The 13,312-nt window shown below is 37.2% G+C and overlaps 1 protein-coding gene across 4 annotated transcripts in view; it reads right to left on the bottom strand.

The window, feature by feature from the left end:
• The window catches only part of INPP4B (inositol polyphosphate-4-phosphatase type II B), a 332,198-nt gene that overhangs the window by 111,573 nt on the left and 207,313 nt on the right, over positions 1–13,312 (bottom strand). For all 4 annotated transcript variants that reach the window (XM_026866972.1, XM_026866970.1, XM_026866969.1 and 1 more), the window contains 2 exons: positions 7,841–7,952; positions 5,314–5,386 (listed from right to left, as the gene is read on the bottom strand). In XM_026866972.1, the coding sequence (XP_026722773.1) occupies positions 5,314–5,386; positions 7,841–7,952 (185 nt within the window). The remainder of the gene's footprint in view (positions 1–5,313; positions 5,387–7,840; positions 7,953–13,312) is intronic.

The following is a 13,312-nucleotide window of genomic DNA, read 5'->3' as shown; positions in this document are numbered from 1 at the left end:
TGGAGAGAAATGATTGTCATTTAACACACATCCACTGCTTCCTAACTCAGAATGGCTTCGGACAGCCATCCAAATCCTCCAACAGCACTGTCCTATCAGCCTTTTGGAAAAAGCTGCCAGAGAAGGCTCCCATTGATCTGCCACTGAATGGTCTATAACTCAAAGGAATGCATTTCCCCATGTGCACTGTGAGGAAACTGCTGCTGTCAAAACAATATCTACTAATAGAAATTTCAGCTTCACAACTTGCTGCCACCATTACACTCTATGTAGGCTGATTTATAGAGAATGAAAAACACAGACCAAGTTAGTGAAGATACACAAACTGTCCTGTCTATCTAATCAAACTGGTTTTTAACAGAAGTCCTTTAGGAAAGGTCTAAAACATGACCATATATTCAAAGATAGCTGTAATAAAATGGTTGTTGGCATCTCATAAAGAAAGGAATGTTGTAAATAATCGCGTTTAAGTAATTGTAGATGTATTGTTTTCTATTTCTATCACTCTACTGAGATCTCTTAATCATTAGTCTTCGATGAGAAACTGGAAATCTTTTTAGAGTCGTTTTGCTTTTAGTGATTTTACTTACAAAAACTAAATTCTGACTTACTGTTTATCAATAAGCCTAATAGATGCTTGATAGCTATGGCATATGAATAACAGCTATTTTTCTTTACTACTAACCCAAAATACCTCGATGTTCAGCATCTTTATACACATTTTACAGCTTGAGAATCCTCACCAGACTTAATTATTTTCCACTATAAAAAAAAAAAAAAATCTCCAAGTCCTGTACCTATGATGAACTTATACCCAGCGTCTGCACTTTCTCATATTACCTGATTAAAATATCCTGTAATGCATTCCTATTTTCCTCCTCTTTTGGTGAGATTCTTTTAATCAACAAAATCAGTTTTGTCAATAATACTGACCACCTCTGTCAATCCATATAGATATATGGCACCAGTCATCATCCATTAACAAGACAGAGAATGACAATCTTCAGATGTCAGGGAGAACTCAAGAAACAAAGGGCTAGTTCAGGTCTGCCATTAAAGAGATGCTTGGCAAAACAGATGATAATTTTGGTTTGGTTTTTTTTTTCCATTTGGTTGGTTTTGGGTGTTAGGGCTTTTTTATTAGTGCCACCTGTTCACTAGGAAGCAGGCTGCTACTTTCAAATGATGATGCCCCAGAAACAAAAGACTCCTTTCTCTATTTTACCTTTTTATATCTACTTCTTAGGAAGTTATCAAAGGATGTTTTTCCAAGAACAGCCCTTAAATTTGCACTCAGAATCTACTGCATTCAAAAATACACATTTTTCTGTGAGGATCTAATGCAAATACATAGGTCCACAATCTCTTTCCTCCCATCTCCCCAGTATCACCACCACGATAACAGGAAAAAAAAAACAGAACTAAACAAAAACCCAATAGGACTGCAGCATGATAACAAGGGAGACAAAGAATCATTACTAAAATGTAGATCGAAATTATTAACTACTTTTCAGGTACTACCTCTGAGGCTGAATTTTCAGATGGGGATTATCTCAAGCGTGCTGCAAGTTTTAAAAAAAGAGCCAAAACATCTCTCCAATTTCATTATCAAATGAAAAAAAAAAAAAAAAAAAAAAAAAAAAAGCCTGGTAATTTTGTTTTCACAAAGAATCCAAATAATTCCCATTTGCAGTATTGCTAAAGCTTGAGGCTGTCAATAGGAGCCACACAGTATTTTATGTTTTTCTCATAAACATAACTACTGAAGTCATGTGATTCCATAAAAAGCTCAGATGTATTTTCCTTTCCAATTACAATTGTTTTTTAATTACAAGTTGTTTAGAAAAGAAAACTAGAAGGCATGCAAACCCACCCAAACAGTAATAATGGTAAGACTAGATTTGGCTTTTTTAAAAAGTAGTTATTAAAATGAATGAAAGTTTCATAAAGGTAATTCTTCATGTATTTAGACAGTGACCATGAAAGGCACTGAGGAAAAAGAAAAATAAAAAATCGAGATGAACTGCAGGGGTTAAAAAGAAAAAAAACCACCCTATTTTAAGACCCCTTCTCTATAGCATCAAGCGTAAAAGACAATGGCCATATATTTAACCATCCATATTTTTTGACATTCTCATTTTTAAAGTTAAAGATTTCTGTGCTTTTCATTCCAAGCAATACCCTTCACACTGCTTCCCCTGCAACTAAAATAAAAAATTAATAAAAGACTGAATACTCTGTTTTCATTTTTGTTCCCTACTGAACATAGATCAAAGCACACCGCTGCCATATACTAATTTACTAAGTGTTTCTATTTATATCTGTCTTTGTAGCATAGGTGTAGTATGCATATAATTTCAGGAAGAATAATTTCAACTTGCTTAATTTCTGCTTAATTTCAATTGCTTGTATTTGCTTTTTTATTGTAAAGTGCAATATGTTTACATGCAAACAATTGACAAACTCTTCAGTGTCATGAATAAATAACTGAAATTTGAGACATATAAATTCAATCTCTTGGGGTATAAATGGAATAGTGTTAAGCCTCTCTGAAATATGATACCCATTCCCACTCACTCAATAAGTGCTTCATAACTCACTTGAGGGCTGAGAGTTCCTTATATTAAGATTTAAATTTCAGAAGAATGGCAATGTGCACCTATGCCTACAGGCTTAAAGACTCACATAAGGGTATTTTTTTTTTTTTAGTTTCATAGTTTTGAAGGCCTGATAAACAACATGAGAGAGAAAGAACCTGAAATCCTTTAAGTACATGTGTACAGTGTTGTAATACATGTGTATATGGAATACATAATGTACTGTAGATAATTCTGTATGTGCACTACAGCAAAAGTAGTGCAGACAATGTTGATGTTATCATGTTGCCTCCAATATTCTTCTACCACATTACTGATATTGTTCCTTTCCCTTCAGTCCTTGTTTTGATTGCCTCTAATTTTGCCACATCAAAATGTGTCTGGGTTAAACTGGTTATTTTTTTGAAATTTTTAGTTTAGGTGGTCCAGCTGCATAGAATGAGGCCAGAAATCTGCAGTAAAAAGTTCTGTGCTTTATAAATTTGAATTCTAACAGTAAATCTTTTACAGAGATGTGCATTTTACCATATCCATGCAGACCTGACAATGACATAAGCCTTGGGAAAGAAATCTCAATATGTAAAAATGCAAAACTAGAATTTAATGTCTCACACATGCACTATGGGTCTACCTTTATTGAAAATTCTTGCATCCTTTCCAACTTCTAATATCAACAAAACCATGCACACATCATTCATACAGAGTGGATGAATATGTTTTGGGGCAGAGCTAGTGTGTGGTACAATACACTTAAGGGCAGCATATGAGAAAGCCAGTCTCCAGGCAATGCAGAGAGCTTTGATCCATATGAAGCCCAGTCATGGAGGCATCCTGGGGAAGAAGTCTGACTAGTTGGGCAAAGCTAAAATTTTCTAAGAAAATAAGTTGGGTATTTAATAAAAAAAGAGTGGGACTGACAAAACCTGAAACGAGTGCCAGGTGTCAGCAGGGAGGTGGAAGCAATGCTGGGATGAGAAGAGGAAGTCACAAGTACAGGAAACAGACCAAGAATAAGTATTTATTAGAACAAGCTTCCTGTGACTGAAAACTCTTTCCAATATCCTGCATGCTGTCATTTCTTGCATATGCATTTGCAGTTCTGCTCTTTCCTCTAAACTCTTTTCAAAAACAAAAAATTACAGAAAACTTCTATAAGTATGTTTGACTTTAAAAGTCCTAGCAATGTTGGGTGGGGTGGGGGGTTTTGGTTTTGTGTCATGTGTTTGCATATGAGAACAATAAATGTAGAACTTAAATTCTGTAATGTAGAACTGTCTAGATATACTGTAGAATCGTGTGCAAATACGCATGACAAAGTGTTCTAGGCTTCATTATTCATAAAACTGACCTTGGAAGTTCCACCAAAATACATTCCCTAAACTACAGCATTTCCTCATCCAAAAAATCTCAACAAAAAACCCCAATCAATCCCACCCAATGAAGGCAGCAAATTAAAAAAAAAAAAAAAAAAAAAAAAAAAAAGCTAACATTTTCTCTGAACAGAAATGTCATTTCTTTAATGACATTAAAGAAATGTTCACTTATCTGTATGACATACAGAATCAGAATTAAAGAATGGCTGCACTGAGTTAGATCAAATCATTCAACTGGCTCTGTATCTTATCTCCAAGAAGAGCCGTACGAAAGCTACCTAGTGATGCAAGATACTCCCCCTGCCTCCAGTTATTTTAGCTCAGGAATTTCCAGAGCCAGATGTAGTTCCTGTGCATTTAGTAATTTTCCATTAATATCTTTTCCACAAACACATCTAGTCTCATATTGAACTGATGAAAAGAAATGGCAGCTCTGAAGAAGAAATCTATCCCTGCTTCTGATTTAGTCTCAACAAACCACAGAAAAAAATTACAGCATTCATACATACATGGAAAAAACTATTTTTTGGAGGGTTCTAGTGCTTCCTTCAGGCTGCACAGCTAGTCTAATAAGTCTTCCCTATCAGTGAAGTTATATGAAAAAGTTTCAGTAAAGGTTTTAAAAGATTTTAAAACTTCAGTAACATTTCTCCTCAACTGTATGCAGCAAATACACCGAATTCTTGACAGCGCTGTGGTTTCAGATGACCCATATAACTTATTTGTGACATTGTTACTGCAGAGTAATGGAGATTCATAAACTTGGGCTAATAAAACTTTAACGGTGCAGCATATCAGCATGTAGTATTTCTTGGTATAGTGAAAGAGAAATAGATCTAGTTCAACACTGCACACGCAAGCCCAGAGTTGACCTAGAATTGAGAATGCCTTGCCAACAGCTTCATTCACTTTGGGACATATAGCTTCCAGATCAAGCTGAAATTGTCACTTCATCAGCTATTAGAGAGATTAATTCTCCAGGGCATTCAGTTACAAATAATGCACAATTGCTTTAACAGAATGTCATGCAATGACATGACAAAAACTTATAAGGTTAATTCCATGTCCACTGAAGTCACTGACAGTCTTGAAAAATCAATGAACGGTAAAAAGTGGGAGATTTTAGCAGTGTTTCAGGAAGCATAATTGACATACATTTCTGAAAGTTTTCCTCACGTTTCTCAGTAAAATGATAATGTCAAATATGTATAAAACATAAAAATATTAAACTTTAAAAAATATGCATCATTTGAAGAGCCTTCTAAGAGCTCTGTCCCAAATCTTTGTGATTTCTTCAGGATCTGACAGAGCATTGCATCTTTTATGGATGTTAGAATACTTACCTGCATTTAATGAAGGCAGGTTGTCTTTTCCACTTATGCCTTCAGTGACTGTACATTCACGAACCAATGCACACTACAAAAGAAATGCAACCACAAATGTAATACACTCAGGTGCTACAAGGAAATTCATAGCAGTTTATAAATTGCAAAAAGAAAACCCATCACTTATAATGTAACTTCCCAACGATTATCATTTACTTTATTCTTGTTATATTTTTCTTCCAATATAATGTAACACAATCAGAATTATAGCAGAGAAAATGGCAAAATGTGAACAGCTATTCTGTAATAAAACAGAAACGTTTCCTACCAATACAATGGCAGAGGTTAAAATAATTTTTGACAAGTTCTGTGCTTTCAGAGAGGTTTCTTTTGACAAGGCAGTTTTCACATGCACAGTGTCAGAAAGCACTCCATGAATTTTTAAACAAGTGAAAAGTAGGAAGTATAAAAAGTCTCTAAAATGCGCTTGTGGTTTGTGATTAAAGTAATTTGTTATACAAGTGAATTGGAAGACTACTTTGATAGGATTAGTGTATAAAAGTATAAAAAGTTTATGGAGAAATCAACCAGTGTAAAACTATGTTAAATGTACTAGGAAGTATACTTTTAATGTTCCTCCCCCGCCAGTAAAAAAAAAAAACAAACAAACCAAACAGAACAAACAGCCTCTAAAGGTGATAGGGAGTTCTGGCTTCCCCAGGTTCTAGATGTTCTACTGCAGAGCTTGAAGCAAAGAGCAAGATGTGACGTACTCTCGACCAGTTGATATGTCAGACTGAATTTAACTATCACCTTACTCTTCCATAAGGAATTCCCTACACATAGTTTATATAATGAGTTAGCAAGCCTAATTCAGAGTTTACTTCTTCGAACTCATTAACTCCACATTCTCGGAATTGCATCCTCACTATGAACATAGAAACCAAGACTCCATGATGAAACTAATCCATAAAAAGTAAGGACTCCTTTAAAGACCACAGAAAATACAGGTGTCACAAGGCTGGTCCTTCTTGACAAGTATTAGAAACCCCTAGAAAGATGCTGTTAAAGCCTTCTGGCTCCACCAGGCTAGACACAGGTCATTAACTACATCTCAAATAATTATAAGAAGTCTCATCTCTCATTTTGAAATGTAAGAAAAGCAGAATGAAGGGCTGAAAAAACAGTTCATGTCGCATATGTTGTGGAAGTTTTATAATACAAAACCAGAAAGATTTCACAGCATTTGTTGGCTTCTTTGGAACTGATCCCACTGGTCCATTGTTTTAAAAGGGCATTGAACTCCTTTGAGAAGAATGGTGAATAAAGAAGTGTAAAGTCTCTCCTCAGAGTGTGGCCCAAAAGCAGACCGGGTTGGCTGGGTAGAAAAGATATTCAGAACAATGCCCTTTTCTCCAAAAATATATTCTTGTTTACTTCTAAACAGAAAAAAATGTAGTCCTTAATTTTACATTCCCTGTAACATTATCTAATTTTTTTTTAAATTTTTTTCATGAAGAACAGAATACACCATGGTGTATAGCAATACACTGTAGTATCAGGGCTGTAAAAATTCTGCCACTGAGAATGGGGCTGCAGAGGCAGAGATACCAGGAGGAGGCAACTCTATTATACAGTTATGTCAGTTGTCATCAGTCAGGGAGCCAGTTAACAAGACCTTTTTTGTTAACTGCAAATCATTCAAACGCTGACTTCCTTGTTCTGAGCAGTCATTTCTGAATCTCTCCCAAGCCCAAACCTCTTGTCACTGTATGGAGATCCCATCCGTTCCACCCTCCCTCCCTCCTTTGGTCCTCCATTCTTCTCAAAACCACTCCTCCCATATCATTTCCAGCTCCAGTCTCCACCCCTTTTGCCTGCAACAACCTGTCTACTTAAGAGCATTTTTGCTCTTTCCAAACCCTTCTATCCTTCCTCTTATCCCACACCATGGTCACCCCAGCTTAGAATCCCTGCATACACCCTCTGGACAACGCTGTCCTGTGCTAGCACTCTGACGCACCATTGCTGAATCACCCCTCCCGCTGATTTTCCCCCACCATGTGCTCCCATGAAGTGCAGCTGAACCTGCCCCTTTACAAGAGGATTCACCTCTTCTTTCGCTTGCCTGTCTGCCATTCTTTCCAGGTTTTCAGTATTGTGGGCACAGGTTGCACATAAAAATCCACGTGAACAGGACTTCAAGGGCAGAAAACAGAGGAACTGTCCAAGGGAAAAAGAAGTCAGATTTATGGCAACTCTATGGACAGTTTTTTGATTGGAACTGATTAAATATGGTCAGTTGAGGTCAAAATCAGCTTTTTTTTTTTTTTTTTTTCCCTAAAGAAGGGGAGGGACTAGGAAACTGAGGATTGAGTATTACTCTATACATTTTAATGAAAAACTGCTTTTAGTTTAGGGAAATTAAGTGTACATGGTACTTTATTCCAGTATTTTTTTAGTAAATCCTTAACCCAATTTGGAATTAGTGATTTAGGCATTTGGTTCAGCTGACCATTCTTTCTACAATGAACTTAGTTTCTACCTTTTGATCCTGGGCGTCTGTTGTGATGTGCTCTGTTTCCCCATCCTCTAGCTCTCCCATCTTCACAAGACTGACTTCAATGGTACCAACCGTCTTTCCACCATCAGAAGTCCTGGAAAAAAAAAACATGACATCGGGTTATCTGCAGCCTCACATTTGTTCAGTAAAAATGCTGTCAGTATACGTTTAGTCCCTTCACCATTCTGTATAGCTGCAGTCACCTGTATTGAACTCATTATCTACAATCATAAAGCAAATGTTAAAAATAAGGCATATTGTATTTTCTCCAAATTCTTTCTAGCAATGAAAGTTTTCATCATGAAACTGAGGATGGGTAAGTGCTACAAATGGTGGAAGAATCAACGAACATTGCAAAGTTTTCATTCTAGATATTATTCTGTCTGTGGACTGTCAGAGAAAGGGCTGTAACGTATTGCACCAATATCCCACTTATGACCTGCAATCTCACTACACAGTACACTGCTTTGTCTCCTAACATAATCTGCGAAGAAAGGACATGCTCTGTATATTAATAAACCTCCTGCTAAACCAAAATAATGGAAATAATCTGAATGTAACTTTTCCCTTTGTAGTCCCTCTGCAGCGTAATTATTCACAATCAGTCCTATTTCTTTAACTGTACAGAAGAAAATAATACAGTTCCAGGTGAATTCCTTTATTATCATCCCTGCAAGTAGTTTACTTCCAACTAAGCAAAAATAAATAGCAATTCAGATTTACATTAAAAAAAAAAAAAAAAAAAAAAAAAAAAAAAAAAAAAAAGAAGAAAAGAAAAGAGTACCGCTCACTATTTTTTTGAAGAAACAAGGTTTTAAACTCCAAAAATATACTGACTGATCTTTCAGCCTTCACTGGTAGAAAAACACCAAGGTCAATGGCACAGGCTGTCTCCCCTGGCTTATTCTGAACAGCTAAATTTTTTGAAAGGAAGGAAAGGTGACAGATCTTTTAATAATAATGAGGAAAGTGTAACAGCTACCAAGCAAAAACTGGCAAAAGGAAATGCTGAGAATAAGTTCAGCAGAATTACAAAAGCACAGAAAGGATGAAGAATGAAAACAAATGGGTTTGGGGCATACTGTGTATGATCTCAAAATTGAATAGGATAAGTGATGAAGCAGGACAAAGGAATAGGGACCAGAGGGCTGGCAATAAAAAAAGAAAAAAAAAGACTGTCAGAAACAGCAACATTAGAAAAAAAGTGTTTCCATTACAAACTGCCACGTTCCTAGGGCAATCCTCGCTGCAGGAAAACACCAAAACCCCCCTCGGTACAGACGCTCTTCCAGAACTTCAAACAACAGTCCTCGTGTTACATTCATAAAGGAAGGAAAAATCCCCCAAACACCCTTCTCCTCACTCACCAACCAGGAGAAAGACAGGCTGGGGGCCGAGCGCAGCCCACCCTGCGCAGGGTGCCATTCCCCAGGGGTAGGGCCCCAGCGCCAGCTCTGCCAGGCAGCACTGCCCTGGTCCGACCCGTGATGCCTTCGGCTCTCCCATCACAGCCTTCCTGTGCTGCCCTTCTGCCCTGCCCAGGCTTCCCCAGAGCACTCGCTCATGCCTCAGGCGGGGGGACCCTGCCTCTGCGTTGAGCTCCCATGGTTTTACATCAGTTGTGTTTCTGCATGCAGCATAAGGCCTTAATGAAGTCAGAGTATGCCAGCTCTTTACACTGACTAAAGTTAAGCATATGCATTAGTCTTTTCAGGCACAGGGACTTATTTATCATGCTAAATCAAAACTTTCATTTTTTATAGTGAAGTCTAAAAACGTAGCTAACCCCAAGTTTCAAATTGAAATAATTATTTTGGTTTCAAACCATTATGCTTTAATATGTGACTCGGTTGAATGCACTCATCTTGCAACTATACAAATTAAATATGTTGCTATATAAAATCTTGTAAACTACACATAATTCTTCATATTGCACTACTTCATTTGCTCTACGCCAAATTCACTACTGACTATAAAGAACAATTAAAAATGAACCAATTCCGGATAGCCTCGCAACCAAAAGTGTACGTTAATCAACAAAGTATGCAAACTAACAGTAATGAGGAAGAAGAGTTCAATGTCCAAGGGGTGTTTATGAGCAAAAACACATAACAGTTTTCAAATGTATGAGAACAACGTAAGCATCTTGGATGAAAGACATCCTGCTGAGTTGCTACTGCTTAGTGGTCTGACTGCATTTGTTTTCTCCTTCCTGTGTCAAACCAGCACGCAAACTAGGTGACCTAACAAATGCACTACAGCATTTCCAAGAAGGGGAATACAACATACGTTAGCAAATCATATACTTTTAAAAATCAGACTAAACGTGAGGCTGTAAGACCGCAAATTTTTCAACAGCTTAACATGTCCTGATCAAAGTGTCAAGTGGATAATCTCATTACCAGGCTGACCTAAATATGCAACAGCACTTTGCTATTATCCTGGTCTGAAAGGAAAATGTTTCATTCATTTGACTTCCAGAAGTAAAATCCTACCCATCCTTTCTTTAGGGAACACGTGTTTCTAAGGCCAAAGAAACCTGCAAGTCTCAGACTGATCTACATAGACCAGGTATGATTTAAAATTACATCAGGGTAAACTAAGAGTATAAACAAATCTTGAGCAAAACGGAGATCAATTTGCAAATGAACTGATACAAGCCAACAAGACATGTTGCTAAATTAAAACAAAATAAAAATGGAAATGCCAGTTACACTTTCTCAGTCCTCATCTCCCTTTCTTTAGAACACTAAGTATTCCCCCTTGTTGCTGTTACTAGAGGCTTGGCCTCAGTAGGGCAGGGAGCACTGCACTGCTTGCCTCCATGAGTAGCAATACATATTTCGAAGCTTTCTGCATAAACATTTTAAAAATATGATTGATCTAATTTCACTTTATATCAATTTTTTTTTAGTGATTTTCTTCTCAAAATCACTCCTGGTCTAATACTATGTAATATTACAATCTGAAACATGCAGTATCTGCAAGAGAAGGTAATGCAAGAGAATAAAACTAAACAGTGGGACTGTTGCATTGTAGTTGTACTCCTTCCTCCATTTCTCTTATCTTTCCAGATGGAAATATGAAAACACAATTTAAAAAAAAATAAAAATCCAAAGTTTCTTTTTGAGTGCTACAGGCACAGAAATCAACAAAGAGCTCTATGAACATCCAGGGATAAGCTGTATCAGACACTGTGAATTTAATATACCACTGGTGCATGAGTCTTCAAATGACATGTCACACATTTAAAACTTTCAAGCAACTTCACGAGATTAAAATTTTGCTTGAAAGGAAATAAAGTTGAGAAACAGAAGTGATGCAGTGGGGAAAAAAAAAAAGCGTAGTGACCACACTTAAGATAAAAAATCGATATTATTTTACCTTTCAGAAACAGTATTTGCACGCATACACATATATAGGTGTACACTTCATGTCATTTGCTTGGACAGACAGGAAGAGACCATCCCACATAGACACACTGTTCCACAGAGCACCAGGAGAATAATTAATTGGGTTTAGGATACTTCATAATGCATTAGGATAGGATCAGCTTATTTGCTGTAGTTTAATAAAGATGAAAAGCGCACTCTGCACTCACATGGTGCAATGAAGACTCTCCCTGCATCAAACTGCTTAGGTCATGAGACAAGAGATACTATAGACCCACAGAACAAAGGATTACACACCTTGACAAACCTGCATAGGGACAGTAGGGATGGGGAACAAAGTGATAAGAATAAAAAAATGTCCATGTGAAGTAACCATATAAGTATGGCCTAAACTCTAGCTGGCTCATGGAGTCAGAAAATTCCCGGTTTTTTTTGTTTGTTTTTTTTTTTAACAGTCTGGGATAAGGAGCACTAATAGCCTGATATCTGTTCATGGGAAACAAAGTGTTAGAAGAGTGATTTTTAAACCAGATTTAGAATCTAGTGTCATAGGATGCAGGCTTCAGCAGCAAAGCTGGCAATATTTCAGTCTATCCCTAACCATCCAGTCCAACATGACTATGTGTTTCTGTGCTCGCTCCACCTACCACAGCCATAATCCTGTGACAGCCCGCACTCACCTAAACTGGAATCACCAAGGACACCCCCTTCTGACCAGGCTTGCGGTAGTTATTCTGAGTGAAACAATGTGTTGTGAACTTTAAAAACCCCCTACTTTATCAGCGTTAAAGGCAATATTGTTCTACTCACTGAGCCAAACCCAGAGACCTTTGAAGCCATCATGAGATCTGCTCAGGTTTAAAACAACAATTACTTACTAATGCTTTTAATATTAATTTCTAATTTATTATACACATGGATTTCCTTACCATCCCAAATCCTTAAGGATCACCAGGTCAGTATCAGTTCCCTCAAATGTGAGAGAAGGAGCTAGCCAGCACCATCATGAGCAGCAGCAATATGTGCCCACCTGAATATTTCTGGCGATAAAAGGGTGACCTGGGCACCCAAAGGAAAAAGAGGGTAATAGGCTGGCGTTGGAAAAGCAAGTGAACTAGATGGACTAAGTATAGCAGCCGTTTGCTTCCAAAGCTGTTTTCATCAAGTCTCACTGCTGTGCATTGAATATGCAAATTTAGGCCTGCTAATTGTTTCCCATGGCCATACCTTTCTTTCAAAAAAAAAAAAAAAAAAGGCTCAAGATCGCAAAGAAAAAGAGAAACAGACTGTGTATTTGCATAGCTGTGTTAATTATAGATGACTAAATGGGTGACTGCCTGAAAAGCAAGGTAGATTGTAGCTACCATTCTCCAATGCATAATACACAATAAACGTGATTAGTACAGATTAACATACAGATGATCATAGAATTATTTTCTCCACTGATGCAATATATTTTGAAATATGCAAGCACAAAACTATGGTATGAAATGTTTATTGCGTTAATTCACAGCGGAACCTATTACAATCAATACCATTTTTAAACAAGTCCACTGGTAAATAACGTTCTCTTACATTCTAAGGTAAATAAACAGAGTTTTGCAGTGTTCAATTCCTTCTCAGTTTTCACCATTTTAATGTACTAAGCTTCACGTACTTTAAGCGTCATGTCAAAACAAGTCTCACCTCAACTGAAGGGGAGATTTGCCCGGCTTATAAAGTCAAGCTGTTGTTCACCTGCTTCCTGGGGTGGATGACATGACATGAAGCAGCCAAGAAAATTTCCGGATGGAGACCAAGTAAATCTAGTTGTAGGCAGACTTGTACTGAATTTTAATAGGGAAAAGCAGCAAAATATATAGTATTTTATAGTCATCATTTGCTACCAAAGTTATATGTACATAAATGTCTGCAAAAATTAATGTGCTGCTTTGAAATTCTCTCTAGTTAGTTAAACATTGTGAATGTAACTGCTACTGAAGTGCAGTTACGTGTCTTCTGGACCACTTAATTACAAGGTGCTTGGAGTACAGTGTTAGGAGGTGGGGGAAGTGGGGGTGGG

Source organism: Athene cunicularia, unplaced genomic scaffold (genome assembly GCF_003259725.1).
Source record: "Athene cunicularia isolate RWA unplaced genomic scaffold, athCun1 SCF_1, whole genome shotgun sequence".
Classification (NCBI taxonomy): Eukaryota; Metazoa; Chordata; class Aves; order Strigiformes; family Strigidae; genus Athene; species Athene cunicularia.
The sequence above is the reverse complement of the archived record's forward strand: the minus strand, read 5'-3'. Positions and strand labels throughout refer to the sequence as shown.